Genomic DNA, 26634 nt, shown 5'->3' on the forward strand with positions numbered 1-26634 from the left:
TCGATCCAGCACCTCTTTTATAAGCGAGAGCTCCTCGGTGTCCAGGACGTGGCTGTAAGCCGGGCTAACCTGGAATAGTTTGTTTGGGATGCTTGATGCAACACCGTCCTCTTGCTCGTCTGGGGCTGATCCTAATCGACGCGAGTAGCAAGTACACCGGTCATTGATGACGCGAACGCTGCTGCCGGGTCCGAAGACGAGCTCGGCTCAAGGCCAATGTTTGAGGGCCCAATGTTTTAGCCGGATGTGGCGATCACCTGATCTATCTCCGTGGGTTGGCTCTAGGGAGAGGGCGGATCCGAGCATCCCATCGTAAGCCGGCTCTGGGACCATGAAGTTGGAGAGGTCTTCAAACTAATATAGGGTCCATCCTGAAAGGACCAGGTCAGCTCGGGCATCTGCGGTGTACTCCAGGCTTTTGAACATGGCGATTTGATTTGGAGCGAAGTTCTCGACACGGCCTAGATCGTCGGTCGGATCGGAATGTAGCACAATGCTGCCAAAGGAGAAAAGTTGGCCATGGACGAAGAAGTCGCCACAGCCAATACTGCTATTGATATGCAGATGAGTCGTCGACCTTTGGTGACCAAATATTGAGCTCTCAATGAAAGCACTAATGTCGGTGTCAAGACCGGCAGACCTCGGGTAGGGGGGGTCGAGTTGTATGATAGGATCGATGGGTAACAAGAAATAGGAGACACGAAGCTTTTACCTAGGTTCGGGCCCTCCCTAAGGAGGTAAAACCCTACGTCCTGCTCTTGCTTATATTTTGAGTGTATCAAAGTACATAATTGAACTACCTTGAGATCGGAAGTTATGGTCTAAATTGTAGGGGTAATGGCAAGGATGATGAATGTATGATCGCCTCTATGGACTAAACCCTCTAGCTTATATAGGTACCAGGGGTATCTAGGGTTACACATGGCCGGTTTCCATTCCAGGGATTACATGTCGAATCTAATAGCTATACTGGGAGTACACGCTAAGTCCTCAGTGAAGCCCGATATGCTCATGCCACAAATCAGAGGCCTCTGGGATCCTTCCTCATTAACGGGCTGTCAATTCAGCCCATGGACTAGGCTAGCTAGGCTGAGACCCCCTAGTCCAATACACCTCACCCACTAACGATGCTAGACGCACCACCAGGACAGGGGCTAGGCGAGGAGAATTTTATTCCATCTTCAAGGAGTTACCATCGTCCCGCCTTCCTATGCATGACACAAACGCTAACAAACCTCGAAGAAACATCTAAAAAAATCAAAGTGACTATTTAATACTAAGACCTAAATTCAAAATTTCGGGAGTTACAATGGCGAGTATTAGTAGTGTATATCAATTTCTCATAAAAAGTATATTATAAATAAATACTACATAAATGCCTCGAATTTACAAAATCGCATATTATTACCCCCTCGATTCGAAATATATTGTTCTTCTTTATGGTAGGCATACAAATATTAATTACATTAATGTGCTTCAATTGGCACAATGATCTATCACACCTCCATGTATATTGTTTCCCTTCATTTTGATCTACTCAAATAATATACTACATTAGTGCCTTTTAATACCCATTCAAATATAATAGGAGAGCAGAGGGGAAAATCTGTTTATTTATGGAAGTTAATTAAAGCACGTGATTTGGGGGAAATATATTATGGCAGGTACTAAATGACAGATATTCATTACAAATTAAGATAGGTATACTGTTTGCAACTAGGGAAATTGGGTTATGTTTACCTACCACTTCTTTCTGTTCCATTACTAAAGAAATGGTTCAGTGGTATAAATAGGCACCTAGGCCCTTCTATCTTCCTTGCCCAACGAAATTCAGTTCATAGTGATCTAGCCATGGCGATCAAGCTTATAGCAATAGCCTTTTTCTTGCTCCTTCTAGCCTTTGCTGAGTGTAGCGACGGGGGTGAACCTCCATCTTCTCGTAAGTACTAGTTCTAGCTTTACCAAGTCGAGGGTGTGTCAAGTCTGAATCACCTCATATAGTTTGTTATTTCCTCCAGAAAAAGAAACTTTTGGTGAAACTGTGTATGCGGTACATTGGGATTCCCCTTCAAGTAAGTACTTCTGCTACCTTACCATGTTAAGAATGTGTTGATTCTGAATAAACTCATGGTTTGTCATTTCCTGTAGAAGGAGAAGGTTTTGGGGCTAGTGCTTATAAGGTGGATTGGAACCCAGAAGATGCACCTTCCAGTAAGTACTTCTACTACCTTACCAAGTTGAGAATGTGTTAGTCCCAAACGAATCATGGTTTGTTATTTCCTACAGAAGAAAAAGGTTTTGGGGCAAGTGCTTATAAGGTGGATTGGAAACCAGAAGATGCACCATCTGGTAAGTACTTGTGCTACCTTACCACGTCAAGTATATGTTAGTCCTGAAAGAACTCATGGTTTGTTACTTCCCCTAGAAGAAAAAGGTTTTGGTGCAAGTGCTTATAAGGTGGATTGGAAACGAGAAGATGCATCTTCCAGTAAGTACTTATGCTACCTTACCAAGTCGAGAATGTGTTAGTCCTGAATGAACTCATGACTTGTTATTTCCTGTAGAAGAAAAAGGTTTTGGGGCAAGTGCTTATAAGGTGGATTGGAAATCAGAAGATGCACCTTCCGGTAAGTACTTGTGCTACCTTGCCAATTCGAGAATGTGTTAGTCCGGAATGAACTCATGGTTTATTATTTCCTGCAGAACAAAAAGGTTTTGGGGCAAGTGCTTATAAGGTGGATTGGAAACCAGAAGATCCATCTTCCAGTAAGTACTGGTGCTGCCTTACCATGTCAAGAATGTGTTAGTCCTGAATGAACTCATGCTTTGTTATTTTCTGCAGAACAAAATGGTTTTGGGGCAAGTGCTTATAAGGTGGATTGGAAACGAGAAGATGCACCTTCCAGTAAGTACTTTTGCTACCTTACCATGTCAAGAATGTGTTAATCCTGAATGAACTCATGGTTTGTTATTTCCTACAGGAGAACAAGGTTTTTGGGCAAGTCCTTATAAGGTAGATTGGAAACTAGACGATGCACCTTCCAGTAAGTACTTCTGCTACCTTACCAAGTCAAGAATGTGTTAGTCCTAAATGAATGTTTACTAATGATTTGTTATTTCCAGCAGAAGAAAAAGGTTTTGGGGCAAGTGCTTATAAGGTGGATTGGAAATCAAAAGATGCACGTTCCAGTAAGTACTTGTGCTACCTTGCCAAGTTGAGAATGGGTTAGTCCTAAATGAACTCACGGTTTGTTATTTCCTGCAGAAGAAAAAGGTTTTAGGGCAAGTGCTTATAAGGTACATTGGAAACCAGAAGATGCATCTTCCAGTAAGTACTTGTGCTACGTTACCATGTCAAGAATTTGTTAGTCCTGAATGAACTCATTTTTTGTTCATTCCTGCAGAACAAAAAGGTTTTGGGGCAAGTGCTTATAAGGTGGATTGGAAACGAGAAGATGCATTTTCCAGTAAGTACTACTGCTGCCTTACCATGTCAAGAGTGTGCTAGTCATGAGTGAACTCATGGTTTGTTATTTCCTACAGAACAAAATGGTTTTCGGGCAAGTGCTTATAAGGTGGATTGGAAACCAGAAGATGCACCTTCCAGTAAGTACTTCTGCTACCTTACCATGTCAAGAATGTGTTAGTCCAGAATGAGCTCATGGTTTGTTATTTCCTATAGGAGAACAAGGTTTTGGGGCAAGTGCTTATAAGGTGGATTGGAAACGGGACGATGCACCTTCCAGTAAGTACTTGTGCTACCTTACCAAGTCAAGAATGTGTTAGTCCTAAATGAACATTTACTCATGGCTTGTTATTTCTAGCAGAAGAAAAAGGTTTTGGGGAAAGTGCTTATAAGGTGGATTGGAAATCAGAAGATGCACCTTCCGGTAAGTACTTGTGCTACCTTGCCAAGTCGAGAATGGGTTAGTCCCGAATGAACTCAGGGTTTGTTATTTCCTGCAGAAGAAAAAGGTTTTGGGGCAAGTGCTTATAATGTGGATTGGAAACCAGAAGATACAACTTCCAGTAAGTACTTGTGCTACCTTACCATGTCAAGAATGTGTTAGTCCTGAATGAATTCATTGTTTGTTATTTCCTGCAGAACAAAAAGGTTTTGGGGCAAGTGCTTATAAGGTGGATTGGAAACCAGAAGTTGCACCTTCTAGTAAGTACTTCTGCTACCTTACCATGTCAAGAATGTATTAGTCCAGAATGAACTCAGGGTTTGTTAGTTCCTACAGGAGAAGAAGGTTTTGGGGCAAGTGTTTATAAGGTGGATTGGAAACCAGAAGATGCACGTTCCAGTAAGTACTTCTGCTACCTTACCAAGTCGATAATGTGTTAGTCCTGAATGAGCGTTTACTCAAGGTGTGTTATTTCCTTCAGAAGAAAAAAGTTTTGGGGCAAGTGCTTATAAGGTGGATTGGAAATCAGAAGATGCACCTTCTGGTAAGTACTTGTGCTACCTTGCCAAGTTGATAATGGGTTAGTCCTGAATGAACTCACGGTTTGTTATTTCCTGCTGAAGAAAAAGGTTTTGGGGAAAGTGCTTATAAAGTTGATTGGAAACTAGAAGATTCAACTTCCAGTAAGTACTTGTGCTACATATCTTATCAAGTGGAGAACGTGTTAGTTCTAAAGCAACTCATAGTTTGTGATTTTCTGCAGAAAAAAACGATTTTGATGGAAGTGCTTATGTGGTACATTGGGATCCAAATCTTGCACACTCTCGTAAGTATTTGTGTTACCATATCAAGTTGAGATTTTTTTTAATATTATGTCTTAGTTTCTTTATACCAGTGAAAAAAATGCATTTAATCTCCAAAAATAACATTAGTATGTCAATATTTCTGTTAAACTTCTGTTTTAATTAATAACAATGCAGCTTCCTCCATTCCCGAAGAACTAGAGAAACGCGGAGATGTAAAATTTCAAACCGGCATGTTATTCCTGAAGAAGAATCTACACATTGGCACTACACTGCCTGAAGGAACCATGTTTGCACGAGATGGTGCACCAAAGTCTATTCATTTTTCCTCTACTCCGTTGGAGTCAAAGTACTTGACAACCATCCTTTCATACTTCAAATTACCACACGGCTCGATGAAGGCAAACCAGGTAGCTGACACCCTTCATTCATGTGGGAAACCGGCTGACAAGGAGGAACCTCACATGTGTTTCTCATCCCGCGAAGCAATGGCAAGGTTCGCCACCCGAGAATTGGGAGTCAGCAGCGCACGAGCAGCCATTACAAGGATTCATGGGCATGAGAACCCTAGCTCCATGTATGTCGTGGAACAGATCACCCAACTCAACAGTAATGTGGTGCCATGCCACCCTATGGATTTTCCATATGAGGTTTTTTATTGCCATCGGCCAAAACAAGTGCAATCTTTGAGGGTGCAACTCAAGGATTTGAAAGATGGCATGTCGCGTGTGACGGCAATAGCCATGTGTCACATGAACACATCTGATTGGGACACACAGTACTTCGAGCTATTAGACGGAGAGCGTGGTGAACCTATTTGCCACTACATGCCTACCGATTACATCATGTTCTATTAGATATATTTAAAGTTGCTGCTAAACTATGTAATCTTGTTATCTAATCAATAAAGCATGCCGAGTGTCCAGACTTTGCTCAAAAATACTTAATCACACCAAGTTTTGAGAGTCTTTGGACTGCTACCGATCAACATTTCTTTTATTGCATCTGAAATAACTCTAATTTAATTACCTATATTATGATGCACTTGAGAATCTTTATTTTTGCATCTCGGCCGCTAGGCCGAGCCGTTCCTGGCATATGCCGCCCAACCGCTAGTCAAGGAGAGGCAGACCTATGCCATCTCGCTCGTCCCTGGTGAAGGAGAGATGGATTCACATCGTCCCGGCCGCTGTTGGAGGAGATGACTTCAGGAGAAGGGGTCACTGGTAAGTGTTAGCCTTCTACTAGTCCTCCTAACCATCCTCGCCACCGCCTATACCCCATGGTTCAGCAATACCGGAGAAACAAGAGAGAGGGAGAGGTGCAGTTGAGAGAGACGGCCTAGAACGGGGTTGAGAGTGAGGTGTTGTGGTTTTATGCCATTCCACCGATTTGGAGGAACTGGGCATTCTGGATCTAAGGGGTATATTCCATTTTATGGAATGGGTGCCTTAAGATTCTCTTTCCCAACTAAACAAAAGAACATGTTTCTTGGCACGACAGAACCGTCCCGTTATTTTCCATGTGATTTCACCAATCCAGTAGACCCTTAGATACTATTGGGAAGCCCAACTTGACGTGCATTGCCCGCAGAAGCGGTGGGAAAACCACAATGAACAATCAAGTTAAAGATCGACAGAGTTTTAACAGGCACTGATTATACATATAATGTAACGATCCGTACCGTCAGAGTCCAAATCTTCTGATTTCTGTGCTATCTCTGGATTAAAAGCTCTTGTACAAGAAGGAATATCAAACACAAAGTTGGATGTATCCTTGATCTCGAGAACAACAGTTTACACAAATTTCTACCCCACAAATTCTCGTGTAGCTCAGGCTACATGAAACCTCTTATCCTCAACCCTACAGCCTTGCTTTCTGATTATCTCAAAGCAAGGAGAAGAACCCAAACTTTGTTGAGGAAGTAGCTGCGCTCTACGAGAAGGAACATCACTTGATTCTGGTAATTAAAAAGCAAACTCATGATCATTTGATCATCTCCCTCTACACTAATCACACCGGTTGTGATTGACTTTTGTTTGTTTTGTGCTCTCATAGGGCTGCCGCACGGGCGTGCGATCCAAGCTCGCGACTGCGGACCTCGTAACCGCGGTAATTACGGCCTGGCCAACCATCCATTCAATTCTCACTAAATCTAGCATGAGCTAACTTGTGATTCGGGTTGGCGTGCAGGGGTACGAGAACGCGAGGAGCCTACAAGGTGTGGCTACATTGCCTTCCTCCAGAGTGCAGCAGTGGCTCAGCAGCCTGCAGCTGAGTAGCAGTAAGCTTGAGCATGGTCGATGAAGCGAGCGAGCGAGCAAAGAATACTACCCATGCAAGGTCAAGTGGAATAAGTTTGGGATCGCCCAGAACCTTCTTACATGTGTTCACCATGTTTTCTTTTCTGAACTCTTCACCGATGTTCTTGATGATGTAAAGATACGGGAGTCGTGTGAGTGTGAATGGGAATCTGTCACCATATCAAGGGGCCGGGGTGAGGGCACAAGCGTACGCAGATTTGCGCTCGAGGATGTTTTTCACTTTGTGTACCTTCGATTGTTGTCTCCCTTGTTTTCGTTCAGCTTTTGGCCTGAACTTGTTTGTTCCTTCAGTCTTGACTCTAAAAATTCAGAGTCCTATCTAGTGGGATCGTTTCTTCAGGCTGTTTTATTTTAGACAAAATAAACCTCTAATGTTGTTCGCCATCTTGTTAGTCTCTCATTAGCAGGATTTGTAAAAGCAACAATAGGAAACACACAGAAATGTTCTGACATTTCATCTTCGGTTCCACAAGATTAGTATGAACCTTTGATTGTGAATAAGAAAAACATAGAATTTTTCACATGAGCTTGGAGTTGGACTGGATGAAAATTTTCCTACAAAAACTAGTAAAGATAAATTATAATGAACAATTCTTATGGATTGAAATCCTCTGGATCAAACAACCCACGTAGAAAAAAATTCCTCCATAATTTATTTAGAATTCCTTCAATCAAAGACGTGGGCTTGCACCCCGCAAAAAAAGTGGGCTTGCAAATTCTATCGTGTGACCTGACAGATTTGGCTCATTGAGAAATCTGAGCCCAATCCGGCCCATTTGATCGACAGCAGCAGGCTCAGGCCCATATACCACATTCCGAGTTCTAAAAAAAGGTGCATTCCGATCGGTTGCGCTGCTCCGCCACCGACCACCTCCTTCGTCCACTCTGGCGACCGCATCGCCTTCCGCGAAAGCTATCCAACACAGGACAAGAAGCAGACATTCTCGTGTTCATCTCCCAGATCCCCACTCCCGCGCAGCACGGCAGCTCGCAAACCCTAACGAATCTCCCAATCCGCGGCTACCCGGCGCGCGCCGGTGGCGGGAGCGTGGAATTGAACATCAATTAATCTCGGGAAGCTTACGAACCGGCGTCTGGTGGCCGGTGTAGCGCATATGTTTGAACAATTTACGAATCGAGGTAATCCGGCAAATATTTATTTTTTTGTATATTTTTGTATAGTTGATTGAAGATGGAGCAATTTGATCAGTCAAGTTTGTCAGTAGTTGTTTTTTGGAGCACCTATTTGTTATCAGCAGCCATCCAGTTGGTTGCTAGGTCGCCATCTTTATATTCCGATTAAATTGTGCATTTCGTAAACAACTTAACAGGGCAGCTAGCTAAAAAGTAACAACATACAACTTTGAAAGATTCAACTAATATATTAGTGTGACGCAATTGAGGTGGATACAAAGATGTCACAACTAAGGCATAATTACCTCTATCTTCTGCATACTAGACCATATTACATTTGAACTTGGCTTAGCCAAAATATCTGAATAATACTAACTGGTCATATAGCACCCCTACCCCAAAGAAAAGACCAAATGCAATCGCAAAGATGACCTTCATGCTGTATTCTCTTGCGGAGATGATGTACACGGGGGCTTCTTCAACCGAACTGCAATCCCTAATAAGCAGAGAGCCGCACAGCTTCGGGTTCCTGTCAAAACTAAAAGTCGGAAACGTGCTCAGCTGGCCTGTTGTTGGAATAGGTCCTCCTAGGTCGTTGTTAGAAATGTTGAAGTGCGAAAGGAAGTGAAGGTTCTCCAGTGCGGCAGGGATTGCACCAGTGAGATGGTTATTAGACCAATCTAGCCCTTGTAGGTTCGTCAGGTTGCAGATTGATTGTGGAATCTCTCCATAAAGGTTGTTGAAACTCAAGTTCAGTTAAAGCAGCGTTTTCAGTTGACCAATCTCTTGGGGGATTGCACCGGTGAGTTTATTCTTACCAAGTCTCAGCACTTTGGGCCAAGCATTGCCCATGCGGTACTGAAGTGATGGGCCCACATAAAAAGTTGGTAGATCAAGGAGGTTTGAGTCCAAATAGATGGCAGCCTTGTCTAATTTTAGCATTGGCATCTCCATCAGGGTGATTGGGATTTTCCCAGTAAGGCTGTTGTTTGATATGTCCAGCAGGAAGAGGTGATTTAGGGAGTTGATCCATCTTGGCATCGGTCCAGTGAGTCGATTACTGGCTAATAGTAGTATCTTCAGATTTGTGAGCTTCGATAACCAAGTAGGTATCCTTCCAGTCAACGAACACCAGTCCATCACAAGAAGTTGAAGATTCTAAAAACCGTCAATGGTTTCATCTTGTGGCATGGCCTCATTCATGAAGTTTGCGCCAATAACTAGGGCGCTGATGTTCGTGCAGCTCTTAAGGGCATGCAAAGCTTTTGTGATATTTGTGAAGGAGTTTCTACTAAGTGATAGGAAGGACACGTGCTTTAGATTGCCTATTTTTGATGAGATTTCACCAGGGAAATGGTTGTCCGACAGCTGCAGTGCAGTCAAATTGCTGCATGAGTAAATGCTTTCTGGAACCATACCACTGAGATTATTCCTCATCAGATCTAAACTTTTTAGATTCTGTAGGGCGGCGAAGTTTACCTTCCCTAGATCTCCGATGAAGTTGTTGAACTTTAGATCAATGATTCTGAGATTTGTACAGTTGCCCAGAGTTGATGGCAGCTCCCCAGACATGTTATTGCTACCCAAATGGAGCTCTTCCAGCCTCTTGAGCAGACCTATCGACAGCGGAATCCTGGCACTGAAGTGGTTCCCTCCAAGGTCAAGAGTAGCTAGATTACTGAGTTTGACTATATGTGCTCCATCAAGTTTTCCTTGTAAAGCATTGTTGGGGAAGGAGAGGTACTCCAGCAAGGTAGCGTGGAAGGTTTCAACAGGGAGAATCCCACTTAGGTTGTTGTTGCCAGCCTTGAGCACTTTGAGCTTGGAACAATTACCCAGCGTGTTTGGTATATCACCACTCAATTGGTTGTAACAGAGGTCAAGCAATGCCAAATATGGCGACCCAAGGTAGAGAGAAGGGTATGTTCCCAGTGAAGCTGTTATTGCTAGCGTTGAGTGCGATAAGACTGTCCATCACCTTTCCTATGGCTGATGGAAATTGTGAGCTGAACAGGTTGCTTGAGATGTTGAGTACCTGCAGAGGCCGGTCGGTGGCAACCAACGACGGAAGCTTGGGCAGCGGTCCATTGAGCCGACTGAAGTTGACATCGAGGACGATGATGCTTCCAGAGAACATGAGCTCCACTGGAAGACCACCGGAGAATGAGTTGTGCAAGAGGTTAACACGCAACAGGCTAGTGAGGTTGGCGAGGAACGGTGAGATGGGCCCCTCAAGTCCTTTAGACTCTAGGGAGACCCCAGTGACGGCCCCATCTCCATTGCAGGAGATGCCTTCCCATTCGCAGCAGTCTGTGCCGTTGTTACGCCAGGACGTGGTGAGGCCACCATCACGCGACAGCCCGGCAAGGAACTGGAGGAGGTCGTGCTTGTCCTGCTCGGTGCATGGGGTGGCGGGAGAGGCTAAGAAGAGCAGCATGAATAGCTGCAGCACGACCGGAAGAACGGTGAATGAGGACATTGGTTAGTGTTTCTTCCCTGCCTTCTTGTTTTTGATGTTGCTTGAAGAATGCATGCAGTGCTGGTACTAGCTATCATCTAGCAGTGGATTTATTTGCACATTAGGGCGGCTGAACACCATTCATAAGATTCCATATTTCTTGTCATGGGTGCACCTCAGTGCCCGGGGCCACGATCGGTCGGTGCACAAAAGACAGTGACACTAGCATAGCAAAGAAACATCCGTACTTACCTATTATAGCTATAATAAAACCCTATAAACTAGTTCATAAAGCTATCACTTAGTTATGGATGGATTAATAGCTACCGATTAGTAAAAAAAATCAAGTAGCAAGAAATCATTCTATTATCTCACTGCCCCAAGTTTCAAGTTTAAGTGTAAATGCCTGAAGAGAGTAAGGTTAATTACTAGTTTAGTCATCTTGCGTGACCTATTCATTGCATTACTGCTCAAGAGTAAATAGATTTGTCCAGGGCCTAGGGGGTGGTGGTCTCCTCTACAGACTTTACTACCACATGTTTATGGCATGAACTAGTGAAGGCCCAGGGGGTATGAACCTAGTTTTTGGACCAGGGGGTACGAACCTAAATTTGTCCCAGGTGGTACCAACCTAAATTTGAAAAAAATTCACGTCTATATGGGAGATATCCTACTCGATAATTATTATGTGAGGCCATTTTCTGCCAGCTGTATGAATTAATACCCATCATTTCAGTTTGAAAACTGCTTTATGGTTGTGTTTTTTCTCATGCTTCCTGTTAGTTCCCCAGAAATCTTATTTACTCATTTCCTTGGGAGAGGTCCTGGAACAAAAGCAGAATCAAAGGCACATATGCATCATCCATCAATGTATATTTTCAGATGCACAAAGAGTGCCATGGATTACTCATTTGCTTCATGCAGTGCCAACCTCTCTTGCTAGCTAATTCTTTTCAGGCAGCTAATTTTGCCTCAGATGCAGTTTGTAGAAATATTGTTGTCATGTTTCCATTATTATTTCTGAATGTAGACAATTTTTTGTTGCGAAAGCTGCCCCTCCTCATTGCTTTGGTTGATTTGTGCCCATATTTGCCCTACCAGCCAAAATCTCGGCAAGGGATGGCGAGACACACCCTTCAAGTCCTCTAAGTGCTAGGGAGACTTAAGTGACAGCCCTATCTTCATTGCAGGCGATGCCTTCCCACTCGCAGCAGGCCGTGCTGTTGTCACGGCACGACATGGCGAGGCCGCCATCTCGTGACAGCCCAGAAAGGAAACGGAGGAGGTTGCGCTTCTCCTGCTCAGTGCATGCGGTGGCGGGAGAGGCCAAGAAGAGCAGCAGGAATAGCTGCAGCATGACCGAAGGAACAGTGAATGAATGCATTGGTTGGTGCCCCCTTCCCTTTGTTTTGCTATTGGTTGAAGAATGCATGCAGTGCTGCTGCTAGTTATCATCTAGTAGTGGATTTATTTGCACATCAGACCTACTGAACACCACTCATAAGATTCCCTATTTGATGTCCTGGGCGCACCTTAGGGCCCTGGGCCACAGTTGGTCCATACGCAAAAGACGACGACACTAGCATTGGAAAGCAACATCTGTGCCTATCAATTAGCTGTAGTAAAAGGCTATAAACTAGTTTATAAATCTGTCATTTAGTTATGGATGGATTAAATGGTTACCGATTAGTCCAAAATTTTCGAGTAGCAAGAAGCCAATCTATCATCTCGCTGCCCCAAGGTTCATGTTTAAGTGTAATATAGTTGAAGAACATATTGGAAGGTTAATTACTAGTTTGCTCATCTTTCTAGGCCTATTCATGGCACTTCTGCTCAATAATACATAGATATAGGTGGTGGTCTTTGGTTACAGACTTACAACACTAGTTTTGTTTACCTCAAGTGACAGGCTCGCATTTGGTAGGCAGGCCCAAAGGGGGTACCAACCTACTAATGGTTGTGTTTTTTCCCATGGTTCATGTCTATGGTGGATATTCTGCTCATAATTATTATGTGGGGTCATTTCCCACTAGCTCTTTGACTCTTTGGAGCTGATGAATACATATCCATGATTTCAGTTTGAAAAATTGCTTAATGGTTCTGTTTTCTGACTTTTTGTAGCTAATGAGTAAATAAATAAATATCCATGATTTCAGCTCAAAAAACTGCTTCATTTTTTTTTTGAACCGGGCATTACCCCTTTCCATTACTCTCATAACGGAAATAACATCAGTTCAACATGACCACCAAGGAAACCTAGAAAGGGGAAGCGGGCTCAACGCATCACTAGGAAACCCACGATGAACACCCGTCATCGGGCAGTTCATCATGGGGCGAAAACCCAGCGACACCAAAGCAGCTACCAACATCTAAACCGTTCGAATCATCACAAGCCAGTTCAGATAGGCCACACCCAAAAGCTCACGCAGGAGCACAAGTCTCACAGACAGCCAAACTACTTGATCACAGCTAGCAAAAGATTGTATGCGACAGCTAAAAGTCACTGGCCCCAGGAGACCGCGAGGAGGAAGAATCTTCAGTGTCCCCCGCCAAAAGCCATCTGCATCACTACTCCATCTTCACCCGGTATGCGTCGCATCGCTCGATGCAGCGCAGATTCTCATCATGCTCGAAGCGTTTATCCTCAGCATCTTAGAGCCACGCTCCATCGCCTCCCGATCTTCGCCGACAGCAATCCTGCCCAATAAGATATATACCCACAAGCAGAGTACACCAGTTCCTCAGAAATCATATTAATGTCATTTCCTTTGGGAGAAGTCTTGAACAAAAGCAGAATTAATGGTACATATCAGATATGCATCATCCATCAATGTAATATTCCAGATGCAAAAAGAATGGCCATGGATTATTCCCCTGTTCTTTTTGTGGCAAAGAAGCTTTGAGCTTCAACTTCCTATGTCTGTTTTTCCTCTTGTTATTTTCGTTTTCTTCTTTGGACATAAAAGTAGCATGTAGATGTCTTTCTATCCTGCTTTCACTACTTGGCAGTTCGAGTTCACCTGTTAAACAATTAGTCTTGATTATTTCCATTGCATTACATAGAAATTACGTTTCATTTTTTTTACTTTCCTTCATGCACCGTCAACCTCTCATGCTAGGTAATTCTTTTTTGGAGACTAATTTGGCCTCAAATGCAGTCTGCAGAAGAATATTGTTGACATGTTTCTCCATTTTATTTCTGAACATTGACAATTTTGTTGCCAAAGCTGCTCCTCTTCATAGTTATGTTTGATTATACATGTATCTGCTGATACAAATTCTTCTTGACAAATGGCACTTTGTTATATTTCACATTGCCGTGTCTTTCCCATGGATATGAACTCTTCTCTTCTTTTTCTTGTTTTTACTATGGAACTGAAGTATTTTTCCCTGCTTGCGGGACCACCATTCTGTTTTCTGTGTGCCTTTTAATGTGCAAACTGTGTAAACAGTCCCTCCTCTTTTAGAACTAGTGTGGGTCAAAAGGTCTGTTTGGTTTGTGCCTTTATCTTATCAAAAGTTTCCTAGCCAGAATTTTGGTTGAGGTTTTACTTGCCAACGGATTGGCCAACATTGATTAGAAAGTGAAATAGAGTTGGTTCCCATCCAACAAAGACCAGCATGTTGATCATGGCAAAAAAAATGTAGGGTGTTCTTTGGTCGCAACCCAAAGTTCTGAACATACCTTAACACTAGTTAGAACACACCATTCAATTTTTAAAGCCGTTTAATCTACCCTTCTTGACCCAAACGTGGTTTTTGACGGTGCGCTATACTTAGGGTGGCCTCCGACCGACACGGGGCATTCTTCCCGCAGAATGTCTGGTGTCTTGGTACATAAGCAAATGATTCTATCGAGGAGCCCCCTAGGTTGGTTTAGAACTCTTGTAACCCTAGGCCTTGTCCTCCTTTATAAGACGAAGCCGGGGGAGGGCATCGACATCGTTATCATCACCTTGGTAGGTACAAACACCCTATACTTGTAACCCTCTTGCGCGAGGCATTTTCCACCATCAATTAAATCAAAGCAGGAGTAGGGTGTTACCTCAACAATGAGGGCTCAAACCTAGGTAAACTCCCCATGTGCGATTCCCTCTAGTACTTCCGGCCACACTCTCCACCCTATCGAGGCTACTGATGGTTTTCGGTACCAGACGGAGACCGAATGCAAATTAGACCTCTGCTCGCGCCCGACATTTTCATGTCGTTCCAAACTTCCGTATTCGGCTGCCGATGGAGTGGGATGGCTCTACATCGAGATGTCGCCCTCTCCCATCTAGATCATGCGCTTCGAAAGCCTTGAGTACCACCTCGATTAGTACGGCACACCGTATGCCTCTGTGTCCCGCCATCACTACTGGCACGCGAGGCATCGCCGATCTTGGCAAAACTTGGAATGACTGGATCTTCAACCCACAAGCCCGCTTGATTGCAAGGAGTGAACATGATCTTCTGGGTTGCCGACACACGGCAAATCCAGAAGCTCATGCGGTGAGCAGTCTACGCAACTGCACCAGCTCACACAGAGTACTTGAGTTGTTCGACTCCACCATCGCCTTCGACTTCACTGATCACCCATACTACATCCCTCATTCAAATAAATTCATTGTGGTGCTAGATCCGATCGTTGGCGGCGTCCGCCCCCCCCCCCAAAGTCCTTATGGATGGGGGTAGCGAAATCAGTGTCATCTTCTCCGACATACCGGCAAAGGTGCTTGGCTCACGCTCGAGCTCGACTCTTTTTGTTGTGCTTGATATGACTTCTTGATTTGGCGCTCATAGTCTGAGTCCCTATGCTTGGGAGCTGGTGCTTTAGCCATATCAATAAAGTGTTGAATGACACGCTCCTGCTCCTGTTGTACCGCTAGCCGCCGTAACTGCGGTGCCTCTGTTCCGCTGTTGCTTAGGCGGCGGAGCCCACTGAGGTGGCGGAGACGGCTGACGCGGTGCCTGACTTGGAGGAGTAGTCGGCTGACGCGGTACCGGACTTGGAGGAGGAGTCGGCTGACGCGATGCCGGACATGGAGGAGGAGGAGTGGGCTGACGCGGTGGCGGACTTGGAGGAGCAGGAGTCTGCTGAGGCGGTGGCTGACTTGGAGCAGCGGGGGTCTGCTGATGCGGTGGCGGACTTGGAGGAGGAGCCGGCTGACGCGGTGTCGGTGGCCTTGGAAAGACGATGCAATCCTTTTCTTCATAGAATGATATGATGTATGGCCTCTCCCAGTCGGTGCCGTAACCCTCTCAACTTTTTATCACATGCTATGTGGGTGAAATGATGATACCATGCCAACTTTCAACCTTTTCAGAGTTCATTTGTAGTGCTTTTCAATTTCAGGGTCATTTAGCTCAAAAAAAATCAGTAAACGCATGAAAAATAGCAAATGAAGTCAGAAAGGGTTGAAAATTGATGACGTTTGTCCGAAGCACGAAAGTACACGTTTCAAATGCGAAAACACATAAGTACCCTAACTATTACAAAGATTCCCTCCGGTTTGTCCAAAGTGGGACTTCCCAGATATATAAGTCCGGAAACTCACTAGAGAAGAAAGTGATGACAGTGAAGCCGGTCACATCCCAGAGTGGGATCTTTGGGTGTAAAACTTTTTTTTGCGTGTGTCCCTTTGCACCATAACCATGGACAATCTTCATCATTTAACTGGATGCTCGGGTCAATATTCACTGTGAAGGGAGCAATTTCATGAAACTTTTCATAATCTTCTGACTTGTCTGTCTTGTCATCCACTCCCACGATGTTTCTTTTCCCTGAAAGAACTATGTGGCGCTTTGGCTCATCGTATGATGTATTCGCTTCCTTATCTTTTATTTTTTTCGACTTGGTAGACATGTCCTTCACATAGAAAACCTGCGCCACATCATTGGCTAGGACGAATGGTTCGTCTGCGTACGCAAGATTGTTGAGATCCACTGTTGTCATTCCGTACTGCGGGTCTTTCGTTGCACCGCCTCGTGTCAGATTGACCCATTTACACCGAAACAAAGGGACCTTCAAACCACGTCCATAGTCAAGTTCCCATATCTCCTCTATGTAACCATAATATGTGTCATTTCCCCTCTTGGTTGCTGCATCAAAACGGACACCACTGTTTTGGTTGGTGCTCTTTTTATCTTGGGCGATCGTGTAAAATGTATTCCCATTTATCTCGTATCCTTTGAAAGTCATTATATTCGAAGATGGTAACTGGGACAGCAAGTACAAGTCATCTTCAACAGCGTCGTCATGCATGGCACGTGTCTGCAACCAATCGGCGAAAGTCCCCGTTTGTTCACGTGTAATCCAATCGTCAGACTACTCCAGGTGTTTGGAGCGTAGAAAATTCTTGTGTTCCTCGATATACGGAGCCACCAAGGTGGAATTTTGTAGAACTGTGTAGTGTGCTTGAGTGAGAGAATGCCCGTCCATACATATTATTGCTTTCGGTCCTAGCGTGCCCACCCCGTCCTAGCGTTCCCATTCAGGAACACCAACCGGCTTAAGGTCAGGAATAAAGTCAACACAAAACTCAATGACCTCCTCATTTTCATGGCTCTTGGAGATGCTTCCTTCTGGCCTAGCATGGTTATGAACATATTTCTTTAAGACTCCCATGAACCTCTCAAAGGGGAACATATTGTGTAGAAATACAGGACCCAGAACGGCAATCTCTTCGCATATGTGAACTAAGACATGCGTCATGATATTGAAGAAGGATGGTGGGAACACCAACTCGAAACTGACAAGACATTGCACCAAATCATTCTCTAACCTTGGTATGATTTCTGGATCGATTACCTTCTGAGAGATTGCATTGAGGAATCCATATAGCTTCACAATGGCTAATCGAACGTTTTTGGTAGAAGCTTCCTCAATGCAACCGGAAGCGGTTGCGTCATAATCATGTGGCAGTCATGAGACTTTAAGTTCTGAAACTTTTTCTCTGCCATATTTATTATTCCCTTTATATTCAACGAGAAGCCAGACGGGACCTTCATACTGCATTCAAGGAAGATTTCCTTCTCTTCTTTGGTAAGAGCGTAGCTGGCATGACCCTGATGTATGTCGTCTTTTCCGTGCATACGTTGCTGGTCCTCCCGTGCCTCCAGTGTATCTTTTGTCTTCCCATACACGCCCAAGAAGCCACGCAGGGTCACGCAAAGATTCTTCGTCACGTGCATCACGTTGATTGCAGAGTGGACCTCTAGGTCTTTCCAATAGGGTAGGTCCCAAAATATAGATTTCTTCTTCCACATGGGTGCGCGCCCGTCAGCGTCATTCGGAACAAATTGTCCGCAAGGACCCTTTCCAAAGATTACTTTTAAATCCTTGACCATATCAAGTACATCATCACCAGTACGGTGGCGAGGCTTTGTCCGGTGATCTGCCTCACCTTTGAAATGCTTGCCTTTCTTTCTTACGGGATGCCTGCTCGAAAGAAATCGACGATGTCCCAGGTACACATTCTTCTTACAATTATCCAAATATATACTGTCGGTATCATCCAAACAGTGCGTGCATGCGCGGTATCCATTGTTTGTCTGTCCTGAAAGGTTACTGAGAGCAGGCCAATCATTGATGGTCACAAACAGCAATGCATGTAGGTCAAATTCTTCCTGATTGTGCTCATCCTACACACGTACACGTTTTTCATTCCACAGCTGTAAGAGTTCTTCAACTAATGCCTTAGGTACACATCAATGTCGTTGCCGGGTTGCTTAGGGCCTTGGATGAACATTGGCATCATAATGTACTTCCGCTTCATGCACAACCAAGGAGGAAGGTTATACATACATAGAGTCACAGGCAGGTGCTATGATTGCTGCTATGCTCCCCAAAAGGATTAATGCCATCTGCGCTTCGACCAAACCATACGTTCCTTGCGTCATCTACAAAGTCCCTCCACTTTCTCTTGATTTTTCTTCACTGCGACCCGTCAGTGGGTACTCTCAACTTCCCGTCTTTCTTATGGTCTTCTTTGTGCCATCGCATCAACTTGGCATGCTCTTTGTTTTGGAACAAACGTATCAACTGTGGTATTATAGGAGCATACGACACCACCTTGGCAGGAATCTTCTTCCCGGGGCGCTCGCCCTCAACATCCGAAGGTTATCGCGACTAATCTTATAGCGCAATGCACCGCATACCAGGCATGCATTCAAATCCTCGTACTCACCGCGGTAGAGGATGCAGTAATTAGGGCATGTATGTATCTTCTGCACCTCTAATCCTAGAGGGCAGACAACCTTCTTTGCTTCATACGTACTGTCGAGCAATTCGTTGTCCTTTGGAAGCATCTTCTTTAACATTATCAGCAACTTTCCAAATCCCTTGTCAGATACACCATTCTCTGCCTTCCATTGCAGCAATTCCAGTGTGCTGCCTAGCTTTTTCTTGTCAACTTCGCAATTTGGGTACAACGATTTCTTGTGATCCTCTAACATGCGCTGCAACTTCAGCCTCTCCTTTTCACTTGCATAGTTTCTCTTTGCATCGGCAGTGGCCCGACCAAGATCATCGGCGGGCTCATCTGATGCCTCTTCTTCAGCTTCTTCCCGCATTGCCGGCTCAGCTTCTTCCCCCATTGTTTTACCATTGTATTCAGGGAACCCATGGTCAAGATAGCTGTCATCGTCCTCTTGTTCTTCATTGTCTTCCATCATAACCCCTCTTTCTCCGTGCTTGGTCCAAACATTATAGTGGGGCATGAAACCGGACTCAAACAGGTGGACGTGAATGGTTATTGAGTTAGAGTAATTGTGATCATTCTTACAGCCAGCACATGGACAACACATAAAACCATCCGCCCGCTTGTTTGCCTTAGCCGCAAGCAGAAAAGTACGCACGCCATTAACGAACTGGGGAGAGCATCGGCCATCATACATCCATTGCTGGCTCATCTTCAATACACAACACCGAAAAGACCAAATTAATACAAGTTCATACACACTTATTCTCATAAAACAACATACAAACTCTCTAGCTAAAGCATTTAAATGCAACAATAAATGCGATCAAGATCGCAACTAAGGTAACAATTGATCCAACAACATAATGATACCAAGCCTCACTATCAATGGAATATTTTCAAATCTTTCTAATCTTCAAACGCATTTTCTCCATCTTGATCTTGTGATCATCGACGACATCGGTAACATACAACTCCAGTTTCATCTTCTCTTCTTCAATTCTTTTTAATTTTTCTTTCAAATACTCGTTTTCTTTTTCAACTAAATTTAACCTCTTGACAAAAGGGTCGGTTGGAATTTCCGGTTCACATACCTCCTAGATAAAAATATCTATATCAACTTGATGGGCATAATTTGTCATAAACACGAAATGCAGCAAATAGTTATAAAAGAGAATATACCACATCCGAATCATAAACCGAACGAGGGTCGACGAGGACGGATATCAAAACCATGCCACTATGTATAACAAACAATGTACGGGTAAGAAATTATACAGGTAACTATATATCTAAATCACACAAACATGATTTTTTTTATATAAAAAAGATAAGAACAAGAGGCTCACCAAGGTGGTGCCGGCGACGGGACGATGCGGGCGATCGACAGTGGTTAGGACAGGGACGGGAAGGCACTAAGTAAACCACACCTACATATGCAAACTAAGAGTTAATTTGAGCTCAGATTGCATATAAATCAAATAAACTACCACATATAATTACTCCCAAACTAAAACCCACAAATCACTACTTATAGAGCATTGCAAGAGCTGATCTAGCAATGAGACATGAAAGGACAAAGTTGCTAACCTTTGTGATCACTTGGATGGATGGGGGGCTTCAAATCTTGACAAATTTTGGGCAAAATGAAGGATGAGCTCGAGTAAGAGGGGGAGAACAGAGAGGAGAGGAAAGGGGAAGAACAGAGAGCTCGGGCTCGACGAAGGGTTTATATAGGATGATCTTTAGTCCCGGTTGGTGCCACGAACCGGGACTAAAGGGGTTGGTGGGGCCCCAGCCTAACACCAGCCTGCCACCACCTCTTTAGTCCCGGTTTGTGGCATGAACTGGTACTAGAGGTTCAACACGAACCGGGACTAATGATGCATGTCCGCCTAGCCGTTGGAATCGGCACTAATGTGACCATTAGTGCCGGTCCGCAATTGAACCGAGACTAATGAGGTGAACATAAGGTCGTTTTTCTACTAGTGATTTCATTTTTGATGGTGCTCCCCGGGGGGCGAGTCGTGACGTTCAGGGTGAAAACATAAGGTCTTGTCTTGGTTGGTTGTGTCTGACAATTGCCTTGCTGAAGGTATTGCTTTAAGAGCTTGGACTTTCTCTAGGGTGAAAACCTCAGATCTTGGATCGGGCGACGACGGCGATTGTGCACAGTTTCCTTCTTAAAGACGTCGATTTTGAAGACTTTTTATGTTTTCCGGGAGTTGTCTTTGGTGGTGGTTTGTGTGCTACTAACTGAGAGGAGTTGATCACTGTGGTGAGACCCTTATTTTTTTTGTGGGCTGTGTGCATTCTGGACGTCATTGAGACATCTTGTTGATGTAGATGCTGGGTGGTATCTTCGCAATATTAATATATTCCTTTTTCAAAAAAAAAATTGAGTTTCAATAGAATCTCCTGAGAAGGTACATGCCTATCCAACTCATGCTTTCCGGAACATTTTGAATAGTTGTGTTTCAGTCTATGGGGAGATATTCTGCTTGATATTTATCATGGGGGTCATTTCCTTCCAACTCTAACGAATAAATATCTATTATATCAGTTTGAAACTGGTTGTGTTTATAGTACTCCTGCTCTTTGTACCTGGCGGACAAAATATTCATTATATCAGTTTGAAAACAGTTTCATGGTTACTGTTTTCATTTATTTTCGAAAATGAGGATAGATAGATTGGTCGCTGTCTCCATATGAGATAGCTAGATTGACGTACAAGGATGCATGGGTTCCTGCTTTCACTACACGACAGCTCGAGTTTACCTGTTGAATAGCTGTTACTGATTGATTCTTTTTCTTAGGGCGTCGTAATTATATTTCATTTCTTGTTACTTTGCTTGATGCATACACCGTGAATGAAGACCCTGGCAAAAACCCTTGAACACGCATATATGCCCGCAATGAACCACTGAAGACTTCTTTTCATGGAAAGTTGACTCAAAGGCAGAGCGAGCGACTTGACTTTGGTCATCGGGGTCAAGTCTTGTATGGCAGAGGCAGACCATGCACCAGGACATTTCTTTTTTTGACATTTCCCTGGGTACAGGTCCTGGAACAAAGCAGAGTAGAAGCACATATGCATCATTCATGAATGTACTTTCAGATGCACAGAGAGTGGCCATGGTATGTGTTCCCCCTTTTTCTCTTGTGACAAAGAATCTTTGAGCTTCTACTTCTTATGGCCTTTTTTCTTGCTATTTTGCTTCTTCTTTTACAGAAAAGCAGCAATGCAAAAATGCCTCCATACAGTGGTCGAGACGGGGGACCAGCAGCCCCCCCCCCCCCCCCCCCCATCCCTAACATCAGGGATATACTCCTAATATGCTGATGAACAGTTCAAAGTTGGTGATTATTTCTTGCCAAAAACCTATTTTCATGTAGTCTGGCCCTCCCTAATCAATTTTTTCTGGCTCCGCCACTGCCTCCATATGAGATACATAAATTGAGCTTCCTGCTTGCACCACTCGGCAGCTTTAGTTTACCTCTTGAATAATAGTTACTGATTGATTTTCTTAGGACAACGTAAATATATTCCACAAGTGCGTCAAACTCGCTTCTCGTCTCTCCAGATCCCATCTTCAGTCTTGTAAGAACTTGATATTTCCATGTTAATGGAAATGGGTTAGCCCAGTTCGGGAAAAAAATCGGCTGCGGTTGCTAGCGATTTGGCTAGCCCGTTAGTGATGTTCCATGTTAAAGAAGAAGAAAATAAAACAAGCTATTTCTGCCAATCTGTCCTGTTCTCCCACACTGCGATGCCACATGGTGTGCTGCCTTCTCTTATTACCTGTCCTGTTCATGATTTAAGTACGGCAATAAGAACTATACATACTAAGAATCAGAACAAATTTTTAGTATGTATAGTTCTTATTACCGTAATTAAATTTCTCTATTTTGCGATCACTGTAGATACTGTTTTTTTTTCTCGATTTGGTGACATGTAAAGTAGTGGTTTCAATCAATCTTCAACACTGAAATTATTAACTCCATTTACAATTTATAAATGCTTTACTGTTGATATCTTCATGTGAAACCAATTTTTAATTGCCAGATTCTATCCACTTGTTTTTCTTGCCATTAATAAGGAAAGTCTTTTTCTACTCACCACCTCTCTATATATGAGCTCATACATTTTCCCCTTACATCACGGTGAGAAAAATAGAAGCAATTGTCTCCATCATCGATCATCCAAGTCCATTTTGAAACTGAAGTATGTTCTAACCAAAGAGCCTCGATAAGCATAATTGATCTAAGAGTACCCCTAGTCCAAAGAACACACCAAATGCAATGGCAAACATGACCTTGTAGCCTTGTTCCGTGGAGCCTTTAGGCACTTCTACTGAATGGCAGTTGTGAACGAGCATAGAGGCACATACCTTTGAGTTTCCATCAAAGCTCGTGCTTGGAAAGGTATCGAACTGGCCTCCATGTGGAACAGACCCTTCCAGGTCATTATTGGAAATGTTGAATCTAGAAAGGAAGTGTAGATTATTCAGTGCGCCTGGAATGGTACCGGTGAGATGATTGTTTGACAGATCTAGCGCCTCCAGGTTTGTGAGATTAGAGATTGCTCGTGGGATCTCTCCAGACAATCTGTTGAAGCCCAAGATGAGTGACACAAGTGCCTTTAACTGTCCAATCTCTGGGGGTATCACACCTGTTAAGTTGTTGTTGCCTAGATTCATCAATGCTGGGAATGCACCTAGAGTGTAGTATTGAGGTGAAGGACCGCTGTAAGTAGGCAGCTCAGAGCCCTTTGGGTCTAAACTTGTCGTGATTGTATCTGATCTCAGCATTGGCATCTCCATTAAGCCTGCTGGAATCTCCCCCGTAAGGCCGTTGTTTGATAGGTCTATGTAGAATAGGAAGTTTAAGGTGCCGATTCCAACTGGAATAGATCCGGTTAGCTCATTATTAAACAAGAATAACATCTCCAGATCTCTGATATGTGTTATCCAAAGAGGGATCTTCCCAAACAACTGGCAATCTTCCATGGCAAGAACCTTAATATTCTCAAAACCATCAATTGTTTCATCCCCTGGTATTTCCTCATTTCTGAAGTTGCTCCCAATAAGCAAGGTGGTGAGATCACTAGAACTCTTGAGGATCTGAAGTGCGCTCTTAATATTTGTGAAATTGTTTCCAGCAAGTGATAGGACGGTTAGGGACTTCAGGTGACGCGCTCTGGGCGAGAGCTGGCCACGTAACTTATTGAAAGATAGCTGTAACACAGTCAGTTTGCTGCACAAGTAGACGCTCTCTGGAATTATGCCAGTGAAGTTGTTCCACCCAACATTCAAGGTTTTCAGATTGGAGAGGGTGGAAAAATTGATCTTGCCAAGCTCCCCACTGAAGTCATTGTTGTTGAGGTTCATGGTTACAAGACTTCTGCAGTCGCCGAGAGCCGATGGCAGCTCCCCAGACATGCTGTTGTGGTCTAATCTGAGCTCCTTGAGTCCCTTGAGCTGTCCTATGGAATCTGGGATGTTACCACTGATCATATTCCATCCAAGGTCGAGGACAACCAGGTTGATGAGTTTGATTATCAGTGCAGGATCAAGTGCTCCATGTAGCCCATTGTTGGGAAGACAGAGGTGTCGCAATGAGGTGACATTGAAGAGCTCATCTGGGAGAGTCCCGGTGAGGTTGTTGCGGCCAGCCTTCAGCGACCGTAGCATAGAACACTTACCAAGCTCTGGCCTAACACTGCCACTGAATTTATTGTAGGAGATGTCAAGCACGGTTAGGAACGGCGCGCTCTGGCACAAGAAAGATGGGATTGATCCTGTGAAACTGTTGTTGCTGGCATTGAGCACAACCAGATTCTCCATCATTCCCCATGTGGCTGGTGAAAGTTGCCCTGTGAAGGAGTTGCTTGAGATGTTGATCACCTGCATCTGCATATGTCGGCGGTCAAGAGCTGAAGAAGACGGTTGCTCTTGTGGCAGGTTCCAGCTGAGCCGGTTGAAGCTCACGTCGAGGACGGCGATGCTGTGAGACGACGACAGTGCCGGAGGCACGGCCCCAGACAAGGAGTTGTGGGAGAGGTTCAGGCGTGACAGGCTAGCGAGGCTGCCTAGGGACGGCGATATGCGCCCTTCGAGCCTTCTATCGGCTAGCGAGACTTCTTCAATCATGCCATCCACGGTACTGCAGGTGATGCCTTCCCATGTGCAGCAGTCTGTGCCATTCCGCCATGACGCAGCGAGACCACCGTCCTGAGTGAGCCCGGCCAGGAACCGAAGGAGGGAGGTTTTTTCCTGCTCTCTGCAGGAGCTGGTGGTAGAGGCCAAGGAGGTGATCAGCAGAACGAGGGCAAGGCCATGGATGGGCGTCGAGAACTTGTTGCTGCTCATGCTGTTGGAGGCAGAAGAACAGAAGAGTGGATGCATGGTTTAGTGGAAAGTGTGGCCAAGTGCTTAAATGCACTCTCTGGGCGAAAATATCTTCTCCACAAGACAACAGTCAAAACTTGGATGCTTTGTTGTTCAGACTGATAGGGATTATTCTTACCAGTTGTCAAGACAGCGCTGTGCAAAACACAGCCATCGTATGGACCAGGCCACGCCGGATTCCGATATGTCGGAGGAATGAGTCAGGGTGCCACTGCAAGTCCACACACGCTATGCTGGCTGACAGAACTCACAAGCCATGGTCCGGAACGTATGCACCAGGCAACACTGGCGCTCCTCCTATTAAGCTGGAACGTGTCTTGCCATCACACTCAAGTCTTCCGTGACTAGACCATTGATGCTGTCAGGGCACAACGTGTCTTACACGGCATGCTAGCTGCATTCCACACCATTGATATATCAATCCAAGGGCTATGATTTTGTTTTTTTAGAGTGAATTCCAGTTTTTACCCAGTAGTTAATTACCACGTTTAACAATTATTCATCTGATGAATTACCCCATTTAGTGGGTTTTGCCTGTTTTTACCCCTTTAAAGTTTTTTATTAGGTTGCAAATTGCTCCTTTTGTGGTTCCTTTGCCAGACAAAGTGTTGATGAAGTTATTCCTCCATGTGCAGCAATCTGTGCCATTCCTCCATGACGCGTCCTGAGCGAGCCCGGCGAGGAACCTGACGAGGGAGGTTTTTTTCTTGCTCTGTGCAAGAGCTGGTGGGAGAGGCCAAGGAGGTGATCAGCAGCACGAGGGCAAGGCCATGGATGGCATTGAGAACTTGCTGCTGCTCATGTTGTTGGAGGAGGGAGAACAGAAGAGTGGATGCATGGCCAGATGGCCTACACATGGCGATCGGGGTGGAATCTATCTGCGTCCTGGGCGAAAATATCTTGTCAGATTAGATATTAGTCAAGGCTTGGATGCTTTGTTGTTCAGATTGATAGGTTTTTTTTGAGCAGTTGTCAAGACCAGCGTGCCTCACGCACGGGTTCACAAACCGGGGTATGAACAGTTGAACACACCTAATATAAGTTGCACAATGACTTCCTGGGTTTCCACACAAAATCAAGTGTGATTCAGAAGAATGGAAAGCAGCTGGATGGACAAAATGGAAACTTGTCATGATTTCGTACAAATATCATAATACAGCGTGTTGATTTTGAAGCCAAGCCATCTTTGTCAGTTTGAATGCGGCTTGTTTCTGATGGGCATATGTTGTTTGTTACCAATCTGATAACGACAGATCGATCTGCCATGTACTGTGTGACCTGGTGAGAAAATTCAGTTATGTTGCGCGGCACCGGGCGGCCAGCTAGCCTATCCAACCTGTTTTTATTTGTCAGAGGTAGCAAGCGTAAGTATCAGGTGGTATCTAACCTCCCATGCTCTCATGCTCCAATTTTTGGA

General features: G+C 44.4%; 3 protein-coding genes across 19 annotated transcripts; 1 reads left to right on the forward strand and 2 right to left on the reverse strand.

Annotated features, from left to right (window-relative positions):
• The first annotated feature begins 1806 nt into the window (after nucleotides 1-1806).
• LOC109753394 (uncharacterized) lies at nucleotides 1807-5651 on the forward strand. Of its 17 annotated transcripts, none has more exons than XM_040392067.3 (22): nucleotides 1807-1939; nucleotides 2019-2072; nucleotides 2149-2211; nucleotides 2287-2349; nucleotides 2426-2488; nucleotides 2568-2627; nucleotides 2704-2766; nucleotides 2843-2905; nucleotides 2982-3044; nucleotides 3124-3189; nucleotides 3266-3328; nucleotides 3405-3467; nucleotides 3544-3606; nucleotides 3683-3745; nucleotides 3825-3890; nucleotides 3967-4029; nucleotides 4106-4168; nucleotides 4236-4307; nucleotides 4390-4452; nucleotides 4532-4591; nucleotides 4672-4734; nucleotides 4889-5651. In XM_040392067.3, exons 1-22 carry the CDS (start codon nucleotides 1852-1854, stop codon nucleotides 5566-5568), a joined length of 2028 nt encoding a protein of 675 aa, XP_040248001.1. In that variant the 5' UTR covers nucleotides 1807-1851; the 3' UTR covers nucleotides 5569-5651. The 17 variants fall into 17 exon arrangements, with proteins under 17 accessions (XP_040248001.1, XP_040248002.1, XP_040248003.1 ...); XM_040392068.3 differs by having other exon boundaries at nucleotides 2429-2488; nucleotides 2565-2627; XM_040392069.3 differs by having other exon boundaries at nucleotides 2429-2488.
• A 2866-nt stretch (nucleotides 5652-8517) lies between these two features.
• LOC109753393 (uncharacterized) lies at nucleotides 8518-10648 on the reverse strand. The gene is made up of 4 exons (XM_073500637.1): nucleotides 10148-10648; nucleotides 9649-9990; nucleotides 8988-9327; nucleotides 8518-8894 (listed from the first exon to the last, which is right to left on the reverse strand). The coding sequence occupies exons 1-4, from the start codon at nucleotides 10646-10648 to the stop codon at nucleotides 8518-8520; spliced, it is 1560 nt and encodes a 519-aa protein (XP_073356738.1).
• Nucleotides 10649-22186: 11538 nt separating this feature from the next.
• Nucleotides 22187-26344, reverse strand: LOC109753383 (uncharacterized). Its single transcript, XM_020312293.3, has one exon. It carries the CDS (start codon nucleotides 25212-25214, stop codon nucleotides 23040-23042), a length of 2175 nt encoding a protein of 724 aa, XP_020167882.2. The 5' UTR covers nucleotides 25215-26344; the 3' UTR covers nucleotides 22187-23039.
• Nucleotides 26345-26634: the final 290 nt, after the last annotated feature.

This window comes from Aegilops tauschii, chromosome 6, assembly GCF_002575655.3.
Source record: "Aegilops tauschii subsp. strangulata cultivar AL8/78 chromosome 6, Aet v6.0, whole genome shotgun sequence".
In the NCBI taxonomy this organism is placed as follows: Eukaryota; Viridiplantae; Streptophyta; class Magnoliopsida; order Poales; family Poaceae; genus Aegilops; species Aegilops tauschii.

What these genes read in the sequence shown, in the direction of transcription:
- LOC109753394 (XM_040392064.3), top strand. Translation starts at nt 1,852, where the DNA reads ATGGCGATCAAGCTTATAGCAATAGCCTTTTTCTTGCTCCTTCTAGCC. An exon ending in ACGAGAAGATGCACCTTCCA is followed by an intron (nt 2,906 to 2,981) that starts GTAAGTACTTTT and finishes TATTTCCTACAG; the next exon opens with GAGAACAAGGTTTTTGGGCA. An exon ending in ACCAGAAGATGCATCTTCCA is followed by an intron (nt 3,329 to 3,404) that starts GTAAGTACTTGT and finishes TCATTCCTGCAG; the next exon opens with AACAAAAAGGTTTTGGGGCA.
- LOC109753393 (XM_073500637.1), bottom strand. Translation starts at nt 10,648, where the DNA reads ATGTCCTCATTCACCGTTCTTCCGGTCGTGCTGCAGCTATTCATGCTG. An exon ending in TTCCATCAGCCATAGGAAAG is followed by an intron (nt 9,991 to 10,147) that starts GTGATGGACAGT and finishes AATTGTTCCAAG; the next exon opens with CTCAAAGTGCTCAAGGCTGG. An exon ending in GCCCAAAGTGCTGAGACTTG is followed by an intron (nt 8,895 to 8,987) that starts GTAAGAATAAAC and finishes ACCTTTATGGAG; the next exon opens with AGATTCCACAATCAATCTGC.
- LOC109753383 (XM_020312293.3), bottom strand. Translation starts at nt 25,214, where the DNA reads ATGCATCCACTCTTCTGTTCTTCTGCCTCCAACAGCATGAGCAGCAAC.